Source organism: Lissotriton helveticus, chromosome 5_1 (assembly GCF_964261635.1).
Source record: "Lissotriton helveticus chromosome 5_1, aLisHel1.1, whole genome shotgun sequence".
In the NCBI taxonomy this organism is placed as follows: Eukaryota; Metazoa; Chordata; class Amphibia; order Caudata; family Salamandridae; genus Lissotriton; species Lissotriton helveticus.
In genome coordinates this window covers 222,111,457-222,129,717 of record NC_136065.1, presented here as the reverse complement: position 1 = coordinate 222,129,717, position 18,261 = coordinate 222,111,457, and the positions used below count along the sequence as shown (strand labels likewise).

The following is an 18,261-nucleotide window of genomic DNA, read 5'->3' as shown; positions in this document are numbered from 1 at the left end:
TTTGTAGATGTGTTATGCATGGGGTTATAGGGGTTTATCGTAATGTTATCAAGGACTGTGGATGTCTCAGGATATTTGTTGAGAACGATCTGTATTGCTTCTGCATTCTTCTTATCTTTTCAGAGCCTGTATATGTTCTGGTTATGCTACGATCATTGACCTATTCTTGCCCTTGCTGGATTGGACTCATCAGACCTGTAGTTTGTTGGGGCTGTCTGTATCATGCGCACCTTATTGATGTTCCTACCTTTGTATCTGCTGCATGATAATGCACGTAATGGACCACACATGACTGTGCATCTGTATATTATGCAAATTGATAACGAAAATAAAGTTAGAAAAAAGTTTTAAAAAAAGAATTTGAACATTTTTTACTTCAGATTTTTTGTAAGCATTAAAAGTGAAGTGACAGTGGTTCTGTGGCAATGTGTATTATTTCCTTTTTGTGCAACCATCATATGATTTTGATGGTGATCTTACCCCCCCTGTCGTCGACAATAAAGCTATTTTCACTTTTACGTTGTTAGATTGTGTGATATTGCTTTTGCCTATTACATGTATTATTCATAATCTGTTATCTGTCCTTTCCCTGTCCTTTCCCTTTAAGTACATTGTGTATTTATGACTCTGTGGTACATGCTCTTCAGTTGCCTTCATTCTCCTCAGAATGTTCCTTTGGTCATTCTGCAACTGCTACTTGAGGTGTTTGTACTGTGCCTTCAGCATTAAACCTTATACTTTAATTTCATTTGGATTTAGCATCTTCTTTTTAGATTTCTACCCTGGCGACGAGGGAAAATTGTACCTGCTACATTCTACAGGCTCAGGAGCGGTTCTTTTGGATTTTATTCAATTTTAAGAAAATAACTTTGTTTTTTTACCTTTCACTGCGAAGTATGGTAGGTTTGAAGGATTTATTGCCTTAGCACAGAAAATTGTTAGTCTGGACGTCCTTTCCTCAACTTTCCAGCTGATTGTTTGGTGAATCTGAAGATTTTAATAACTTTTGCCAAGATCTTACCTTTGGCATCTTTTGAAATTCTGCTACAGCCATCGTTCTTGTGCTGGGCGTCATCGGAGTTGCCGTCATCGAGACATCGTTGTCGTGCTGAGCGTCATCGAAGTTGCCAAGGTTGCCGTCATCGAATTTGCTGTCATCGTTGCCAAGGTATCATTGCCAAGTGCCTACGCTCATATGTCACTAAGTGTGCGCACGCACACGTCATTTCGTCATCGCGCCGCGCAACGCCACGCCGTTTTGGATTTGGATAATCATCGGAACAAGCAACCGGCAATCGTCGTAACAGACAACCAGCAATCTTTCCCATTTTGGATTGGGATAATCGTCGGAACAAGCAACCGGCAATCGTTGTAACAGACAACCGGCAATCTTTCCCTGCAATTTTTCTTTTGCAATGGATCATCGACTGATTGTTTGCTTATACGTTTTGGCGGATTACTGTTTTTCAGCATTTTAACTTGGGCGCATTGCACTTATTTTGCACATCGATGCGCACGATTTATTCTACTGTTTTTTTAGATACTTTTGACTGTTGACAACATTCTGTTTAATCTTTTTAAAAAATAAGACATTGTCAATCTTGCCAATGTTACTGTAATCCTACGTATTTTAAGTTAGCTATTATCTTATTAGTATTCTTTTGTAATATTCAGGCTCATTATTTTAATATGATTCTTTAATATTGTACTTGGCTCATTTTTGCTGTTTTGTTTTGTAGTCACAATGCAATTTGAACCTCCCTCCAAATTTTTACAATCTAAAAGTGAACCTCCCATTCCTTGGAAGAGGTGGAAGGAAGAACTTTTAACTTATATTAAAGCTATAGATGGTGAACGCATGGGTAATGAAAGAAAAACATATTATTACATTGTTTAGGCTCAGAGGGACAAGCAGTTTTTAGGGCATTACCAACAGTTCAGGGAGAGTTAAGTATTTATGATGAAGCACTACAACACATGGAAACTAGATTTAAGCCTACAACCAGTTTGGCTCTCAATAGATATAAGTTTTATACTCGAGCACAAAGAGAGTCCGAATCGTTTGATGATTTTTTGACCGCTCTCAGGTCTTTGCTTATTTCGTGTGAATTTGGAGGAATGGCCGGTGAGATGATTAGGGACCAGATTATTGTCAATGTAAAGAACAAAAAGACACAAGAACAGCTATGGTCCCTAGGGAATCCGAATTTGCATGATTGTATCTCTACTGCGAAAGCTATTGAACAGTCCGAAAAATGGATGAAAACTATAGAAGATACTAACACAAAGAGTGATAAAGTTAGTAAGAGTGTGGATGACGTTTGTGCCATGAATAGTTCTAACAAAACCTATAATGTTAATAAGAATAGTAAGAACAGTGTAGTGTGCTTTAGATGTGGGAGTCTCAACCATGTTGCTTCTTTTAGGTTCTGTCCAGCAATAGGTAAGGAATGTACCAAGTGTGGAAGGATAGGACATTTCGTGAGAGCTTGTAGGGATGAGAAGAAGAAGAAGAATTTCACCCAAGGTAGGAATTTTGCTAAAACAAATGTAGTTTCTTGTGTACGTTGTACTCATTTGGTTAATGCAGAAAGTTGTGATGAAAAAGGAATGGTAGTTTCTTTAGTTGTTCTCTGTGCTTTGGATGGTGAAACCTTAAATTCACCAAAATATTTTGTAAAGTTTTTGGAGAAAGATTTGGAACTTATGGCAGATTCTGGTTCTACCTGGACGATAATTACTGAAATTTTTTCAATGAAAATTTTTCTGAAGTTCTCTATTCAAGATTTGAGTTGTCCGGATATTAGTGCTCAAGGTTTTGATGGTTCATCTATTGATTTTTTAGGTTTTCTTTCTTCTGAAATTCAGTTCAAAGATAGAAGTGCTTGGATAAAACTTTATGTTGCAAGGAAAGGGATGAATGTGTTAGGTTGGAGAGACCAATGGAAACTAGGGATAATGTAAAATCCTCGTAACAAGGAACCTGTCATGGTAGTAGAAGGGAGTGGAATTAGTGAAACTATAAAGTTGTTTGAAAATGAATTTCCTGATGTTTTTTCTGAGAGTTTAGGGAAACTCAAAGGGTTTACACATTTAATAAGGCTTAAACAAGGTGCCTTGCCTGTTAGACAAAAACTTAGGAATGTCCCTATCAATGTAAGAGAAGATTTGAGTAAAGCGTTACAAGAGATGTTAGATAATGGTGTCATAGAAGATGTGGAGTCATCAGAATGGGTTTCTCCGATTGTTTTGGTACGGAAGGCAGATAAATCTTTAAGATTGTGCATTGACCTTAGGGCTTTGAATCCCAACATACTTATAGATTGTCATCCTTTGCCCAATATAAATGAGGTGGTCAGCATGTTGGGTGGGGCCACAATATTTTCCACTCCGGATCTTCGATCTGCATATCATCAGGTTGAGCTGGCCAAGGAGTCACGTCACATGACAGCCTTCATAACACCGCAGGGTCGTTATCAATTCAAAAGGATGCCTTTTGGATTGGCATCTGCTGCTTCTGTTTTTCAGAGGTCTATGTGCCATCTTTTTAGAAATATGCAATCATATTTAAAATGCCTTCAGGATGATATTTTGATACTCACCTGATTAAGATACACACACAAAATATCTTAATAATGTTTTCAATGTATTGAGAGAGTTTGGGTTGATGTTAGACGGGGACCCTGAGGGTCGGCCGGACACTGAGGGAGAGATCCCCGAGGGGGACCGTCTCCGGTGATCGTACAGACAAGTTACCTCCCTCCCCACAAACAGGCACCACACCAAGTCGAGTTCAAGGCTTTATATAAGGTTCGTAAGGCAAGGTTATAAGCGATACAGGAGGTCTCGGACCCGGGGGTCCTCTCACTTCTAGTCTCTGTAGGGAAAGGGGGTAGCGGGACAGTCTTGGTACCGGATCGGTACCGGTGGGGGTAAGAGGCGAGCTCACAATCCTCGAGCTGGAGTGTCTGTGGATCGGGCCGCGGCAGCGCCAGCAGGCCAAGATGATAGTCTCACAAAGCAGAGGGCCGCGGCAGCGCCAGCAGGCCAAGTCGATGGTTTCACGAGGCAGAGGGCCGCGGCAGCGCCAGCAGGCCAAGACGATGGTTTCACGAGGCAGAGGGCCGCGGCAGCGCCAGCAGGCCAAGACGATGGTTTCACGAGGCAGAGGGCCGCGGCAGCGCCAGCAGGCCAAGACGATGGTTTCACGAGGCAGAGGGCCGCGGCAGCGCCAGCAGGCCAAGACGATGGTTTCACGAGGCAGAGGGCCGCGGCAGCGCCAGCAGGCCAGTTACGGATGAGTTCTTCTCGGGTCTCTCGACTCCAGGATACAACTGCCGTCCTGGTCTGGCCCTGCCCCAGTTATAGGTCTGGTCCCCTTTGATGTCCGGACCCTCGCGCCTGGGGGGCCGGGGGGTCCGCGATGAGGGAGTCCAGACACCCAGCAGGGGGGTGGAGCCAGCGCTCAGGGCGGCCGGGGGTGATCGACACCTGGCGGAGGAGAGCCGTTGACGACCCCTTCTCCCATTGACCCGCCAAGTGGTCACTCTGCCTCCTGGGGGGGAGGTTGGTGCCTCGATGTCGGGGCCGGCCGGGCCCAGGTTAGGGTCGAGCTGAGGCCACGCGGCCTCGTGCTGCAGTGCCCCAAGATGGCGGCCGGGTCGATGCCGTGGTGTGGATGGTGACCCGGGCCGGCTGGGTCCGGAGCTGGTGTCTTGTAGTGGAGGGATTGCAGGGTACTTCGGTTGGTCGTGTGGGGACTCTGGCTGGGGATGCAGGGAGAGCCAGGGTCCCGGTCCCATTGCGGGGAGGGGGGCAGCCCGACCATGCGGCCTGTCCAACATGCGTCCCCCCCAGCTGAAGGCGGGGAGAGTCAGCCATCTTCCGGGGGACTCTCCTCGCTGAGGCGGAAAAAGCGTGACAGGCCGTCGGCGTTGGCGTGGTCCTGACCTGGACGATGTTCCACCGTGAAGTCCATCCCCTGCAGGGAGATGGACCAGCGCAACAGCTTCGGGTTCTCCCCCCGCATTTGCATCAGCCATTGCAGGGGTCGGTGGTCTGTTTGCACCCGAAAGTGGGTGCCGAAGAGGTATGGCCGGAGCTTCTTGAGTGCCCAGACTACGGCGAAGGCCTCTCTCTCAATGGTGCTCCAGCGCTGTTCTCGGGGCAAGAGGCGTCGGCTGATGAAGACCACCGGATGGTCGACCCCTTCGGCGTTGAGTTGGGAGAGGACGGCCCCCACACCATGATCGGAGGCGTCCGTCTGCACAATGAACTCCCGGCTGTAGTCGGGAGCCTGGAGCACGGGGGCCGTGCACATGGCGGTCTTTAGTCTCTCGAAGGCCGATTGGCAGTCCGGGGTCCAGTTGACTGTGTTGGGGCTCTTCTTGGAGGTGAGCTCTGTGAGGGGCCCCACGATGCTGCCATAGTCCTTCACGAACCGCCGGTAGTATCCGGTGAGCCCCAGGAAGGCCCGGACCTCCGTTTGGGTCGTAGGGGGCTGCCAGGCCTGGATGGCAGCAATCTTGAGTTGGAGGGGGGCCACCAGCCCGCTTCCCACTTGGTGTCCCAGGTAGGTCACGGACCCTTGGCCAACCTGGCACTTGCTGGCCTTGATGGTGAGCCCGGCTTGCCGGAGGGCGTGTAGAACCTCCCGCAGGTGGCGGAGGTGGTCGATCCACTGGTGGCTGTACACAGCAATGTCGTCCAGGTAGGCGGCGCTGAAGTCTTCCAGGCCCGCCAGTACCTGGTTTACCAGCCGTTGGAACGTTGCCGGGGCGTTTTTCATGCCGAAGGGCATGACTTTAAAGTGGTAGTGCCCGTCTGGGGTAGAGAAGGCGGATCGTTCTTGGGCCCGAGGGGTGAGGCCGATCTGCCAGTAGCCCGCTGTCAGGTCGAAGATGCTCAGGTAGCGGGCGGCCCCCATCCGGTCAATTAACTCGTCGGCCCGGGGGATGGGATGAGCGTCGGTCCGGGTAACTGCATTCAGCCCACGATAGTCCACGCAGAACCGGAGCTCAGGGGCAACGCCTGGGGCAGCTGCCTTGGGAACCAGGACGACTGGGCTTGCCCAGGGGCTGTCTGAGGGTTCGATCACTCCTAGGGTCAGCATTTTGGACACCTCGGTCTGGATGCAGGCTCGTACCCGGTCTGGTACGCGGTACGCCCGGTGCCGAATAGGAGGGCTGTCCCCGGTGTCCACATCGTGGAGGCACCTGGGGGTGACTCCGGGGGTGAGGGAGAACAGGGAGGCGAACTGTCTCAGGAGCCTTTGGCAGTCTTGGCGTTGCTCCGGGGACAGGGCCTCGGAGAGCTGGACCCCTTCCACTGAGCCGTCCTGCTCGAAGGCCCTCAGTAAGTCCGGAAGGGGTTCGGAGTCTTCTTCTGTCCCATTATCGGTAGCCATCAGGAGGCTGAGCTCGGATCGCACAAAATGGGGTTTTAGTCTGTTGGCATGGAGGACCCGTAGGGGGTTCCGGGCAGTCTCCATGTCGATTAAATAGGTGACGGGCCCTTTGCGTTCGATTACCTTGAAGGGCCCGGACCATCGGTCTTGGAGTGCACATGGTTCAACCGGGGACATCACCCAGACCTGTTGTCCCGGTTCGAACTCAATGGAGGACGCGTGCTGGTCGTACCACCTCTTCATGTCCTCCTGACTGGCCTCGAGGTTGGTTTTGGCGGTGTCTCGGAACCGCCGGGTCTGGTTGCGGAGAGCCAGGAGGTACCTGTAGATGTCCGGGGGAGTTTTCTGGGGAGGCTGCTCCCAACCTTCCTTGACTAGGCTGAGGGGGCCCCGGACGGGGTGCCCGTACAGGAGTTCAAATGGGCTGAAGCCGAGGGACTTCTGCGGGACCTCCCGATAGGCAAACAGGAGGCATGGGAGTAGCACGTCCCACTGGCGTCGAAGGGGTTCTTCTAGACCCATAATCATCCCCTTGAGGGTGCGGTTGAATCTCTCGACCAGTCCGTTTCCTTGCGGGTGATAGGGGGTCGTGAATTTGTATGTGACCCCGCATTGTTGCCAGAGGGACTTCATATATCTGGAGATAAAGTTCGTGCCCCTGTCACTGACGACCTCCCGGGGGAACCCCACCCGGGAGAAGATCCCCATCAGGGCCCGGCCCACCACGGGGGCCGTCACCGTCCGAAGAGGGATGGCTTCGGGATAGCGGGTGGCGTGGTCTACCAGGACCAGGATGAACCGGTGTCCTTGGGCTGTTCGAGGGGCCCCACAATGTCTATTCCCACCCGTTCAAACGGGGTGGTGACGACAGGAAAGGGTTGTAACGGTGCTTTGATTTTTCGGCCACTTTTTCCGCTGGCCTGGCAGGTGGGGCAGGCCTTGCAGTGGTTGGTGACATCCTTCCGCATGTGGGGCCAGAAAAAATGGGTCACCAGGTGGTCGTAGGTTTTATCCTGCCCCAGGTGTCCGGCAAGGGGGACATCGTGGGCTAAGTTCAGGAGGAAGTCTCGGAAGCGAAGGGGCACCACCAGCACCCGACTGGCCCCTAGTTCGGCAATTTTCTGCTCGCTGTAGAGCAGGTCTTGGTCCCAGTAGATCCAGTGGGCCCCCGAGGTATCCCCGGTGCTCTGGGCCAGGGCTTGCTGCCGGAGTCCTTCGAGAGAGGGACAGGTTTTCTGTTCGGCCCGGAATTGGTCCTGCGTGGGGCCTCCCTCCTGCCGCCATTGTGCCAGGTCAGGGACGTCCCGCAGCTGGGCGGATCCTTCTTCGGTTTGGGTCAATGGACTGGCTTCTGGGGCGGCCTCCTCTGGGATGAGCGCGGGAGGAGGTTCTGGCCACTCGGGCTCTTCTGGGCTGGGGACCGCGCGGGCGGTCATGGACCGGGTCGTGACGCAGACCCATTCGGGGAGGCCGAGCATCCCCAGGTGCTCCCTCCGTTCGACAGCCGCCCAGGGAGAGCTTTCAAGGTCGTTTCCTAGGAGGCAGTCCACGGGGGCATCATCGCGGACAGTTACTTTTAACATCCCTGTTACTCCTCCCCACTCGAAGGGGACGCAGGCCATGTGGCATAGGCTTTCAGAGTTGTCGGCTGATCGGACAGGGCAAAGAATGTTCGGCAAGATTTGGTCTGGAGTGACGAGGTGGCGTCGGACCGCCGTTACACTGGCCCCGGTGTCGCGGAGGGCTTCCGCCCGGCGGCCATTAATGTTGACCCATTGTCCGTACTTCTGTGTATTGGCGGGAAGGGGGGCCCGCGGAATCATGTCTCTCTCCCCTAAGCAGACCAGTGCCATGGCGGCGGGTGCCCATTCCGAGGGGTCGGTCTCGTACTCTTCTTGGTCTTCCGGGATTAGTTCTTCCCCTAGGGCCGCCGCTGCAACTTGGCGGGGGGTAGTGTTCGGATTCTTTGGGCAGTTGGGATCGCTGGCGTAGTGGCCGGGTCGCTGGCACCTGTGGCACGTAATGTTGGCCCGGAACCCGGCCCGGACGGCAGGGCTTCCTCGGCCAACCGGGGTCGAGGGGTTTCTGGGGGGTGACGAGGGGCCGGGGTCTCTACCCCGACCCTGACTTCCTCCTCCCCCTCGGGGGCGATACGGTCTGGATAATTCGCTGGGTGCGTTCCGGCCAACTCGGGTGCTTTCCCACCGGTCGGCTTCGACGGCGAGTTGTCGAGGGTCGGTTAGCTTACTGTCCAGGAGGTGTTGCCGGAGCTCTACGAAGCAGTTGTTCGACAGGTGTTCCCATACGATCAGGTCAAAGAGTTGTTCGTAGGTGGTTACTTTGTTGCCCTTGATCCACCCCTCGAAGGCTCGGCTAAAAAAGTTCACGTACTCCACCCAAGTGGTACCCGGAATCCGTTTGCAGTCGCGGAACCGTTGGCGGTACATCTCAGGGGTGAGCCCGTATCGAGTGAGGAGGGCGGCCTTCATGTGGTCGTAGGAGGTCATCAGTTGGTCCGGGAGTTGCAGCAGGGCGTCCCGCCCTTCGTTGACAAACCTCCCCCATAATCCGGCTCCCCAATCGCTTCGGGGAATCCGGTGGGAGGTCATTGCCACCTCATAGGCTTTAAACCACTGCTGTATATCATCGTTCTTGTGGTATTCCCGGATGACATCTTTGGGGATGTGAACCTTGGGTTCGGTCGAGGCCGACGGGGTCGGTCGTTCGGGGAGCCCGAGGTCTTTATTCTGTTTCTGGATCTCCAGTGCTTTGAGATTGCGCTCATGTTCGTACTCTATTTTCTTCTCCTCTAGCTCTCTCTGTCTTTGCTTGTCTTCTCGCTCTTCCCTGAGCCGTAAGTGTTCCAGGGTTATTTTTTGTTCTGCCAGCTTGAGTTCTCCATCCAAGCGAAGTCGGGCTAGTTCTATTTCGTGGAGTCTGGTTTTTTCTCTTTCTCGGATCTCTTCCAGGGAGAGACCCGCTCCTTCTTTAGCTGGTGCGGGGCTTGTTTCGGATGTTTGTGTTCGGGGTACGGCCGTACCCGTTTCTGCCCAGGCTTCTAGGGCTCGTTTGAAGTCTTCCTTCGTACTCAGACCCGTGGTTGGGAGACCAAGTTCCATGCAATATTGCTTCAGTTCTCGGTGGTTGTAGTCTTCCAATTTTTCCATCTGGAATTTCTCCGTTGTTCCGCTCTCTGTTGTCATGGTGGTCGTGTGTCGTGGGTCGGGTAACTTTCTGTACGATTATGCGTAGGTTCGGATCCCGTCGCTGGCCACCAATGTTAGACGGGGACCCTGAGGGTCGGCCGGACACTGAGGGAGAGATCCCCGAGGGGGACCGTCTCCGGTGATCGTACAGACAAGTTACCTCCCTCCCCACAAACAGGCACCACACCAAGTCGAGTTCAAGGCTTTATATAAGGTTCGTAAGGCAAGGTTATAAGCGATACAGGAGGTCTCGGACCCGGGGGTCCTCTCACTTCTAGTCTCTGTAGGGAAAGGGGGTAGCGGGACAGTCTTGGTACCGGATCGGTACCGGTGGGGGTAAGAGGCGAGCTCACAATCCTCGAGCTGGAGTGTCTGTGGATCGGGCCGCGGCAGCGCCAGCAGGCCAAGATGATAGTCTCACAAAGCAGAGGGCCGCGGCAGCGCCAGCAGGCCAAGTCGATGGTTTCACGAGGCAGAGGGCCGCGGCAGCGCCAGCAGGCCAAGACGATGGTTTCACGAGGCAGAGGGCCGCGGCAGCGCCAGCAGGCCAAGACGATGGTTTCACGAGGCAGAGGGCCGCGGCAGCGCCAGCAGGCCAAGACGATGGTTTCACGAGGCAGAGGGCCGCGGCAGCGCCAGCAGGCCAAGACGATGGTTTCACGAGGCAGAGGGCCGCGGCAGCGCCAGCAGGCCAGTTACGGATGAGTTCTTCTCGGGTCTCTCGACTCCAGGATACAACTGCCGTCCTGGTCTGGCCCTGCCCCAGTTATAGGTCTGGTCCCCTTTGATGTCCGGACCCTCGCGCCTGGGGGGCCGGGGGGTCCGGGATGAGGGAGTCCAGACACCCAGCAGGGGGGTGGAGCCAGCGCTCAGGGCGGCCGGGGGTGATCGACACCTGGCGGAGGAGAGCCGTTGACGACCCCTTCTCCCATTGACCCGCCAAGTGGTCACTCTGCCTCCTGGGGGGGAGGTTGGTGCCTCGATGTCGGGGCCGGCCGGGCCCAGGTTAGGGTCGAGCTGAGGCCACGCGGCCTCGTGCTGCAGTGCCCCAAGATGGCGGCCGGGTCGATGCCGTGGTGTGGATGGTGACCCGGGCCGGCTGGGTCCGGAGCTGGTGTCTTGTAGTGGAGGGATTGCAGGGTACTTCGGTTGGTCGTGTGGGGACTCTGGCTGGGGATGCAGGGAGAGCCAGGGTCCCGGTCCCATTGCGGGGAGGGGGGCAGCCCGACCATGCGGCCTGTCCAACAGTTGACTTTCAAGAAGAACAAATGTAAGTTGTTCCAAGTCACGGTGGAATATCTGGGTCATACAGTGTCTAAAAATGGAGTTGAATCTAAAAAAAACCTTGTGGAGGGAATTCTAAAAGCTCCAGCGCCCAGATTCAAAAGACAAACTTCTCTCGTTCTTGGGAATGTGCGAATATTACAGTAAGTTCATCAAGGATTTTGCTTAAAAATTGAACCTTTGCAAGAGTTGACAAGGAAGAACAAAGAGTTCTTTGGAATGAGGAACAACAAAGGGCATTTGACAATAGAAAAGGAGAAATGATTTTGGCGCCTACTTTGAAACCCTTTTGTATCAACAAAATGTGTATTCTTACGGTTGATGCTAGTCTGTATGGTTTGGGGTGTGTTTTGTCCCAACAGGCAGGTAATCAAGAGTGGAATGTAGCGTTTGCGCCCAGAACACTGAACATGACTGAAAGGCGTTATGCTGTTATCGAGAGAGAATTGTTGGGGTGTGTGTGGGGAGTTGAACATTTCCGCAATTACATTTGGGGAGCGCGTTTTGTTTTAAGAACTGACCACAAACCGTTGATTTCTATTTTTATCTCCTGGAGGTGGACAGAATGCTACTGCTCGTATTGCCAGGTTGATGTCACGTTTGCAAGAATATAATTTTTCAGTGGAATATGTTCCAGGGAAAATAAATGTTACGGCAGACTCTCTCCAGACTTCCTTGTTGTGCAGGTGAAGAGGTTGAAGTGGAAGAAGTTGTTGCTGGTATAGAAGAAATTCTTACTGGTAGTTTCAAGTCAATTTCTAAGGAGATGTGGGACAAGGCAATGCAAGAAGATTCTGTTTTATCTGAGGTTATCAACTGTACCAAGATTGGATGGCCTGTGAAGTCAAGTGTGTCTGCTGAACTTTCTCCTTTCTGGAATGTGTGCGATGAGTTGGTAGTGGAAGGAGATTTAGTTTTTCGCAAAGGCAAATGCATTCCTCAAAGGTCACTACGGAATCATATATTAAATGTGTGTCATGAGACTCATTAGAGTATGTCTTCCATGAAAAGACTGATCAGAAATGATTTTTGGTGGCCGGGAGTTAATACATTTGTGGATAGGATTGTGAGGGAATGTTCTGAGTGTGCAAGCAGTGAAAAGATGCTTAAGTGTGATTCCTCTCCGCTTGTACCTATTCGTTGGCCAGATTTTCCGTGGCAAAAAGTGGATTTTGATATTGCTGATCCGTTCAACTTTTTGCCCCAAGATTGTAGGTTTGCTCTTGTAATGGTGGATTACCATTCCAAATGGCCAGAGGTGAAGTTGGTACCACATGCTAATTCTATGACGGTCATTTCATTTTTAAAAGAAGTTTTTGCTCGTGAAGGGTATCCTGAGGTACTTATTACCCATAATGGGGTGCAGATGAGGTCGAGTGAGATGTCTGATTTTCTTAAGTTTCTTAACAGTCGTCATTTCACTACTGCTTTATACGAGCCACAAGGCAATGGGCAAGTTGAAAGGTATAACAGGGTAATTAAACAAGACATTTTGTGGGCAAGGAATTTCGTGTCTTTGTGGAAGGATAAGTTGGGAGAAAAGTTATGGTTGTATAGAATTACACCTCAATCCACAACAGAGGTTTACTTAAAGGTAGAGAACCTGTGTTAAAACTTTGTCCGTGGTGGTTTAAAAAAGTTGCTTGGAATCAAAAGGTTGAGCTTGATGAAGCTTTTGTAGCTCAAAGGGTTGGAAGGAAGCAACAACAAAGTAAAATTGAATATGATCTTCGAATGAAAGTGAAGGAGCCTTCTTTTGTGGTGGGTGACTGGGTTAGGATACGTAAACCTGGAATCCTATTGAAGGGCGAAGCGAAGTTTGGAAGACCTGTGAAAATTATAAAAGTGTTTCGCAACAGTGTTGTCACACAAGATGGTAAAGTCTGGTACGCCAAGCAAGTTGCTAAATGCGCTAATGTATAATTTTTCTCATTTTTTTATTGTAATTCTTCTTTTTCTTTTAGGGAAGAGATCTGTTATATTGCTTTTGCCTATTACATGTATTATTCATAATCTGTTATCTGTCCTTTCCCTGCAAGTACATTGTGTATTTATGACTCTGTGGTACATGCTCTTCAGTGGCCTTAATTCTCCTCAGAATGTTCCTTTGGTCATTCTACAACTGCTACTTGAGGTGTTTGTACTGTGCCTTCAGCATTAAACCGTATACTTTAATTTCATTTGGATTTTGCATCTTCTTTTTGGATTTCTACATATTGTTTCTTTAAATTAGTTGTTTTCTAATATATAACTTTATTGTGATTAGTTCCTGCGTTTTTTCCTTCTCTTTACATTAAACATTAAAGGTACATGAGCATTTGTACTTAATGTTTTTCTCCATCCCGCTGGGGATGCTTCGATAACGTGTATTTCGTTTAATCTGGCAGGTGGTAGATTTAGTTACAAACATAGTGTTTTCATATAGCTATATGGCAGCCATAGAGAGCCTTTCTCTGAAAGCCAAGGCTACAAGTTATGTTTTGTGACTAACCATTGTCTCCGACTTCCTGTATATGACCTGATTCAGCCATGAGATGAGCTGATTTCACAATGTTTGCTATTGCACTGAACAGCTTTGCTAAGCTTGTCTTTTTTTATTTTCAGGGCCGAAGTTTTTCCATCTGCTTAATGCATGTCAGTAAAAAAGTTTGTTCTTTTTATCTCGTTTAAGAAATGGAAACAGCTGTCGCGCCTGCAGCGGAGTGTGATTCTCTTCCTGTTTGCCTTCCTGGCAGTCCTTGGCCTTGTTTCTTATTCCAACCTGGGGGACTACTGGAAATGTAAGTTATCATCCTACCTAATCCTGCAATTGACCAGAGAGCTGAAAACAACATTGGCGATTGGATAAATGTGCTGTTGAAAAATGTTTTTAAACAGTTAGTTTTCAATTGCTACATTTGTGAGTTTCACATTGCAGCACAACCAAAAGCTATTCTGGTTGTTTCTTTGAACACTGCTTCAGCATTTCATTTTAGCTTTTCAGTTTAGGCTCTTCTCTTTTTAGGTCGAGCTGGTGTAAGCAGTGCTGCGAAGCACTGCGTCCAGCGAAGCATCTTTTGTTACTCACTTCCTGGGAAAGTGAGACAGGGGATGGGCACGCGCTGGGCTGTCTGAGAATTCAGCGTGGGTGCGCGCTTTTGTCCTTCGCATTACGTGTACTGCTGGGCGTTGGCGTTCTGCTGTTGTGAGCGCTCTTCACAAGCTGCCTAATACGTTAATACAACATTAATCTGTCCCAACATAAAACGGCGTGTGTCAAACTAATGTTAGGCTTCATGCCAATGTATTTAACATTCGCCTATTCACGTTGCGGTTTCTACATTAGATGAGCATTGTTCGTCTACAAGTGGACCCCCACCACACCGTGACTTTCTTACGCTGCTACTTGCCCAACGCCCCCCACATTTCTTCAGCAAGTGGATAACACATACACAGACACACACAGACACAGACACACACAGACACAGACACAGACACACACAGACACACACAGACACACACAGACACACACAGACACACACACACACACACACACACACACACACACACACACACACACACACACACACACACACACACACACACACACACACACACACACACACACACACACACACACACACACACACACACACACACACACACACACACACACACACACACACACACACACACACACACACACCCCCCCCCCCCACCCCACACCCCACCCCACCCCACCCCACCCCACCCCACCCCACCCCCAGGCTCACGCGCACACACAGCCCCCCCCACACTCACTCACCGGGTCTGTCGTACTCCTCTCCACTCTCTCTACACACCCCTCTCTCTACACACCCCTCTCTCTACACACCCCTCTCTCTACACACCCCTCTCTCTACACACCCCTCTCTCTCTACACACCCCTCTCTCTCTACACACCCCTCTCTCTCTACACACCCCTCTCTCTCTACACACCCCTCTCTCTCTCTACACACCCCTCTCTCTCTACACACCCCTCTCTCTACACACCCCTCTCTCTCTACACACCCCTCTCTCTCTCTCTACACACCCCTCTCTCTCTCTACACACCCCTCTCTCTACACACCCCTCTCCCTCTCTCTACACACCCCTCTCCCTCTCTCTACACACCCCTCTCCCTCTCTCTACACACCCCTCTCTCTCTCTCTCTCTACACACCTCTCTCTCTCTCTCTACACACCCCTCTCTCTCTCTACACACACCCCTCTCTCTCTACACACCCCTCTCTCTCTCTACACACCCCTCTCTCTCTCTACACACACCCCTCTCTCTCTCTACACACCCCCCTCTCTCTCTCTACACACCCCCCTCTCTCTCTCTACACACACCCCTCTCTCTCTCTACACACACCCCTCTCTCTCTCTACACACACCCCTCTCTCTCTCTACACACACCCCTCTCTCTCTGCACACACCCCTCTCTCTCTGCACACACCCCTCTCTCTCTGCACACACCCCTCTCTCTCTACACACCCCTCTCTCTACACACACCCCTCTCTCTACACACACCCCTCTCTCTCACACACCCCTCTCTCTCTCTACACACACCCCTCTCTCTCTCTACACACCCCTCTCTCTCTGCACACACCCCTCTCTCTCTGCACACACCCCTCTCTCTCTACACACCCCTCTCTCTACACACACCCCTCTCTCTACACACACCCCTCTCTCTACACACCCCTCTCTCTCTCTACACACCCCTCTCTCTCTCTACACACCCCTCTCTCTCTCTACACACCCCTCTCTCTACACATCTCTCTCTCTCTACTCAGCTCTCTCTCTCTCTCTACACACCCCTCTCTTTCTCTACACACCCCTGTCTCTCTCTCTCTACACACACCCCTCTCTCTCTCTCTACACACACCCCTCTCTCTACACCCCCCTCTCTACACCCCCCCTCTCTACACCCCCCCTCTCTCTCTATACACCCCTCTCTCTCTTTCTCTCTCTACACACCCCTCTCTCTCTCTTTCTCTCTACACACCCCTATCTCTCTCTCTCTCTACACACCCTCTCTCTCTCTACACACCCCTCTCTCTCTCTACACACACCCCTCTCTCTCTCTACACACACCCCTCTCTCTACACACACCCCTCTCTCTCTACACACACCCCTCTCTCTACACACACCCCTCTCTCTACACACACCCCTCTCTCTACACACACCCCTCTCTCTACACACACCCCTCTCTCTACACACACCCCTCTCTCTACACACACCCCTCTCTCTACACACACCCCTCTCTCTACACACACCCCTCTCTCTACACACACCCCTCTCTCTACACACACCCCTCTCTCTACACACACCCCTCTCTCTCTACACACACACCCCTCTCTCTCTCTACACTCCCCTCTCTCTCTCTACACTCCCCTCTCTCTACACATCTCTCTACACACCCCTCTCTCTCTCTACACACCCCTCTCTCTCTACACACCCCTGTCTCTCTCTCTCTACACACCTCTCTCTACACACCTCTCTCTCTCTCTACACACCTCTCTCTCTCTACACACCTCTCTCTCTCTCTACACACCTCTCTCTCTCTCTACACACACCCCTCTCTCTACACACCCCTCTCTCTCTACACACCCCTCTCTCTACACACCCCTCTCTCTACACACCCCTCTCTCTACACACCCCTCTCTCTACACACCCCTCTCTCTACACACCCCTCTCTCTACACACCCCTCTCTCTACACACCCCTCTCTCTACACACCCCTCTCTCTACACACCCCTCTCTCTACACACCCCTCTCTCTACACACCCCTCTCTCTACACACCCCTCTCTACACACCCCTCTCTCTCTACACACCCCTCTCTCTCTACACACCCCTCTCTCTCTCTCTACACACCCCTCTCTCTCTCTCTACACACCCCTCTCTCTCTCTCTACACACCCCTCTCTCTCTCTCTCTCTCTCTCTACACACCCCTCTCTCTCTCTCTCTCTACACACCCCTCTCTCTCTCTACACACACCCCTCTCTCTCTACACACCCCCCTCTCTCTCCACACACCCCTCTCTCTCTCTACACACCCCTCTCTCTCTCTCTACACACCCCTCTCTCTCTCTACACCCCCCTCTCTCTCTACACACCCCCCTCTCTCTCTCTACACACACCCCTCTCTCTCTCTACACACACCCCTCTCTCTCTCTACACACACCCCTCTCTCTCTACACACACCCCTCTCTCTCTCTACACACACCCCTCTCTCTCTGCACACACCCCTCTCTCTCTGCACACACCCCTCTCTCTCTACACACCCCTCTCTCTACACACACCCCTCTCTCTACACACACCCCTCTCTCTACACACCCCTCTCTCTCTCTACACACCCCTCTCTCTCTCTACACACCCCTCTCTCTCTCTACACACCCCTCTCTCTACACATCTCTCTCTCTCTACTCAGCTCTCTCTCTCTCTCTACACACCCCTCTCTTTCTCTACACACCCCTGTCTCTCTCTCTCTACACACACCCCTCTCTCTCTCTCTACACACACCCCTCTCTCTACACCCCCCTCTCTACACCCCCCTCTCTACACCCCCCCCTCTCTACACCCCCTCTCTCTCTATACACCCCTCTCTCTCTTTCTCTCTCTACACACCCCTCTCTCTCTCTTTCTCTCTACACACCCCTATCTCTCTCTCTCTCTCTCTACACACCCTCTCTCTCTACACACCCCTCTCTCTCTAAACACCCCTCTCTCTACACACACCCTCTCTCTCTACACACACCCCTCTCTCTCTACACACACCCCTCTCTCTACACACACCCCTCTCTCTACACACACCCCTCTCTCTACACACACCCCTCTCTCTACACACACCCCTCTCTCTACACACACCCCTCTCTCTACACACACCCCTCTCTCTACACACACCCCTCTCTCTACACACACCCCTCTCTCTACACACACCCCTCTCTCTACACACACCCCTCTCTCTACACACACCCCTCTCTCTACACACACCCCTCTCTCTACACACACCCCTCTCTCTCTCTACACTCCCCTCTCTCTCTCTACACTCCCCTCTCTCTACACATCTCTCTACACACCCCTCTCTCTCTCTACACACCCCTCTCTCTCTACACACCCCTGTCTCTCTCTCTCTACACACCTCTCTCTACACACCTCTCTCTCTCTCTACACACCTCTCTCTCTCTCTACACACCTCTCTCTCTCTACACACCTCTCTCTCTCTCTACACACCTCTCTCTCTCTGCACACCCCTCTCTCTCTACACACCCCTCTCTCTCTACACACCCCTCTCTCTCTCTACACACCCCTCTCTCTCTCTACTCACCCCTCTCTCTCTACACACCCCTCTCTCTCCCTACACACC

At 51.6% G+C, this 18,261-nt stretch overlaps 1 protein-coding gene across 2 annotated transcripts in view; it reads left to right on the top strand.

Moving 5' to 3' along the window:
- MAN1B1 (mannosidase alpha class 1B member 1) overlaps positions 1-18,261 on the top strand; it is a 373,555-nt gene that overhangs the window by 64,773 nt on the left and 290,521 nt on the right. For both annotated transcript variants that reach the window (XM_078642044.1, XM_078642045.1), the window contains exon 2: positions 13,568-13,676. In XM_078642044.1, the coding sequence (XP_078498170.1) occupies positions 13,568-13,676 (109 nt within the window). The remainder of the gene's footprint in view (positions 1-13,567; positions 13,677-18,261) is intronic.